The sequence below is a fragment of the Montipora foliosa genome, chromosome 2 (assembly GCF_036669935.1).
Source record: "Montipora foliosa isolate CH-2021 chromosome 2, ASM3666993v2, whole genome shotgun sequence".
Classification (NCBI taxonomy): domain Eukaryota; kingdom Metazoa; phylum Cnidaria; class Anthozoa; order Scleractinia; family Acroporidae; genus Montipora; species Montipora foliosa.
This window is the reverse complement of record NC_090870.1, coordinates 45,325,314-45,329,073: the sequence shown is the minus strand read 5'-3', so window position 1 is coordinate 45,329,073 and position 3,760 is coordinate 45,325,314. Positions and strand designations below refer to the sequence as shown.

The 3,760-nt window shown below is 39.6% G+C and overlaps 1 protein-coding gene across 1 annotated transcript in view; it reads right to left on the bottom strand.

The window, feature by feature from the left end:
* Positions 1-655: 655 nt before the first annotated feature.
* The window catches only part of LOC137993262 (far upstream element-binding protein 3-like), a 23,176-nt gene continuing 20,071 nt past the window's right edge, over positions 656-3,760 (bottom strand). The window contains exons 18-22 of the mRNA XM_068838999.1: positions 3,584-3,760; positions 3,108-3,138; positions 2,246-2,344; positions 1,244-1,493; positions 656-905 (exon numbers count right to left, since the gene is read on the bottom strand). The exon at positions 3,584-3,760 is cut by the window's right edge and continues 137 nt beyond it. Of these exons, the coding sequence (XP_068695100.1) occupies positions 1,264-1,493; positions 2,246-2,344; positions 3,108-3,138; positions 3,584-3,760 (537 nt within the window). The 3' untranslated portion in view covers positions 656-905; positions 1,244-1,263. The remainder of the gene's footprint in view (positions 906-1,243; positions 1,494-2,245; positions 2,345-3,107; positions 3,139-3,583) is intronic.

Below are 3,760 nucleotides of genomic sequence, written 5' to 3'. Positions count from 1 at the left end.
GAAAGCTAGATTTGACCTTTGCCTTGTCAAAAGTATGATGCACGCGCTGCCTAAACCGGTTTGACCTGAGTGACTAGCTCAGAAACTTGGGCTGCGACAACATAAAAGATTTGACACAATTTCCACAGAGCCTCTCTTGCCCACCTTCTGATGAGTTTTAGAGAGGCTCTGCTTGCAGAGTGGGATTTGCTGACCATGCACAGCAACATTTTTAAGCCAAGGTGCAATAATGTACAAATGCAAACCAAACAAATAACTTTGAACACCTCACTGAAAATTGCTTACACAATCATCACAACCTTTGAGTCATTGGACAGACCTTCAAATAAAATTAATGAAAGCTTCAATGCAGTACTTTTCCACGGTACTATTAATAGTGCTACACAAAGTGATTTACCCTTTTGAATCTATAAATTAAACAAAGTACATCCTCTCATGCTGTCATTCAAATCTAAACACAAGGAGTATTTTCTGTGTTTGGATCAAAGTACATAAAATATCAAGAAGCAAAGGCAAAGAATCAGGACACTTTTATTAATATGGATTAAAATAAATTCATTCCTTAAATCCTTCATCACAAATCCACGAATGATTTCCATGGGGACCTTTCCAGAGTCTGCAATGGAAGTCATTTGTAACAAAAACAACACACACAAATGGAATGTTTTCTTTAATAATACACAAAATGTAATACGCATTATTAGAGTTCACCATGTTGCAGCCCCCTCAACGATGCAAACTACGTTACATAACTTGACTTCATGTGCAATGTTTATGACTAAACACACATTGATTAATTAAAAACTAAAAAATATACAAGTTATAGCAAAATGATCATAGAATATGCATCAGAAATCCGTAAAAAACGTAAGTCGTCTTCAGTACTCTTGACTGCTGCCAACGTCCTACAAAAATAATGATGATATCAACAAAACTTAGCAAACACATTTAACAAAATTAATGTGCAGAACTTTCAGATGGAAAATTGAAAGGCTACCTGAGAAAGCATGTGTAAATACACATAAAAGTATAGTATTAAACGGACAAGGAATCAAAGCAGCTTTCCAAAAATACAACAGTTGAACATTGTTACTGCAAATCACGAACTGAAGTGGGTGGTGACGGACTACCAAAGGTAAGTGAATATACTGGTAAAATGGCTATACTGGGCAAAACAACAAGCAGGACCTGATGTTCACAACCTTAAGCATAAACATAAGCATCCTATCAGTCTGATACATACCTCCACCCCTGAACTCGCTACTATTGGCCTTGTGGAGGCCCTGGGGGTCCTCCTGGTGGTACCCCTGGAGGTCCTCCTTGGGGTCCCCCAGGTTGCCCTCCAGATGGTCCCTGTGGTTGTGGTTGAGGCTGTTGTCCAGGGATTCCTGGTTGTTGTGGTTGTCCTGGTTGTTGGTAAGGATAGTAGTAACCCTGTTGTCGGTAGTATTCTGCCCACGCTTGTGTGTAATCTGGCTGGCCTCCTGGTTGCCCTTTGGTGAACAAAAACAGGTTTGTAAACAAGCAAACACTACAAGCCCTAATTCCCAGCAGATCCAATGCATCCCCCATAGTTCAGAGGCAGAGCATCCAAACTAAAAGAAGGTTGTATGTTGACTCCTGCACTCAGTCACCATTAATAGAATAAGCAAGCAACGCTTTTAGAAGCAGATGGCAACAGGAAGTGAGCTGTTTTCGCTTTTCACTTGTCTGCGAACACAGCCACATTTGAGATTAGTTTTAAAGATCTGGGAGACACTATTGTCGTGGTATGCGAAATGTTCACTTCCCCGTTCCGCATACTAAACCTATAATAATAATAATAATAATAATAATAATAATAATATTATTATTATTATTATTATTAGTAGTAGTAGTAGCAGAAACCCATAAGGGTTGAAATGTGTAACGCGCGTTCACAGCTTCCGCATATTCAGTGCGAACTGATTGGTTGAATGTTTCAATGCTAAGTACCATATTTGGAAACCCCTCGCTCTTGCTGTTCCAAATATGGTACTTGGCAAATTGAATATTCAGAAGCTTGTTTCCCAGCAAACAAGGGGCTGTTACACGTTTCAACCCTTATGGGTTTCTGGTAGTAGTAGTAGTAGTAGTAGTAGTAGTAGTAGTAGTATTCTTAAAATGCTACTTATCATTGTCAATTAAATGCTGTCTTGCATCACAAAAAAGGCAGAGGCAGAGGCAGAGGCAGAGGCAAAGGCAAGTCAAGTTGCTGTACATGTACCTTGAGCTGCTTGCCCTGCTGCAGCAGCTGCAGCGGCCTGCTGTTGATAGTACTGATAATATGCTGCCCATGCAGCAGAATAATCAGGCTGAGCCTGACCTGAAAACAGACAAAACAGAAAAATTTAGCAGTATAATTATTACAAATTATTATGTTTACACATTCCTCCACTAAAGGAACAACCAGGGCCCGGTTGTTCGAAAGCCGATTAACTTAATCCAGGATTAGCGTAAACTTTTGTTTCATGTTTTCAACTTTTTGGTTAAAGTTTCTTTTGCTTATTTTTGTTTTTCAAGATCGACAGCTCCTAATGTAAATTTTATCCGAATATCAGCGTCGAACAGCATTTGGGAGTAGAGAAATAAACTTCTTGGTTAATTTGTAATCTGGGATTAGCGTTAATTGGCTTTTGAACAACCGGGCCCAGTTCTGTAGGCCTTTAAGGTATCCTCTTCTCTTAAGTAAACATCGATTCCTCACCCAAACAAGCAAAGGTCATGCAAGTTCAAATGTACAGTACAACAATGTCAGCAGAATTTTGGTCTCAAAAAGGCAAAAATGTACAAGATTATTACCTGTCATGGTACTTATCTGGGAGCCCTTCTGGCTTCCATCATTAAAAGTTAGTAGCCCAAGTCATTTTTTCAAGAGCCCAGAATGAATTAATTCCAGTTGGGATCATAATTATTTACAAGAAAGTGAGGATGAATCAAGTAAGGCGCCCGTTCGGACTACTTGTTCAGAAATTTGGTTGTCTGTGCTCACAAATAAGGTGCCCCAGGTGACCGGGCAACCGTTAGGCAGCAACCATATACTTAATGCTTGATTTTGAGCAAGATTTAGTCTCTTGGGACAAAGTTACCTTGGGCAGGTGGCTGACCTTGTTGCTGTCCCTGAAAAGCAAAAAAACAGAAAAATGATTAGCCTTTGGTATACTGTCAGCGACAGTCCAAATTGACAAACAAATCACTTAAAATCCTTAAGATGATGTTTTGTGATATTTTATATTCACCTATTATAAGTGCAATATAATGGAGGGCAACATTGTTTCTACTCGAGGTGGAAAGCAACGTGAAATGGATGCATCCAAGAATGAAATAATAAATTATTATGCTTCGCCAGGAATTCTATCAGACATCAGATTTGGAAGGTCATTTACACCTTGATTGATGTCCCTTGCTACACAGTCAATATAGTTGAATGATAATGATGATATGAACATTACAAGATCATGGCTCTGTGTCTCTTGTGACTGGCCAAAGTTATTGTATAACACCATCTATATCAGCATGCCAACCATGCCTATGGAAATTTTAGTGTTCCCATCATGTTTCTTACTTGTGGTTGAGGAGGTTGCTGTCCACCAAATTGTTGTTGTTGTTGTCCATATTGTTGTGGTTGTTGCTGTGGCTGCTGATGTTGTTGACCGTACTGCTGGGGCGGTTGTTGTTGCTGTCCATACTGGCCATATTGTTGTTGCCAACCACCTTGTTGTGGTGGTTGCTGCTGCTGTGG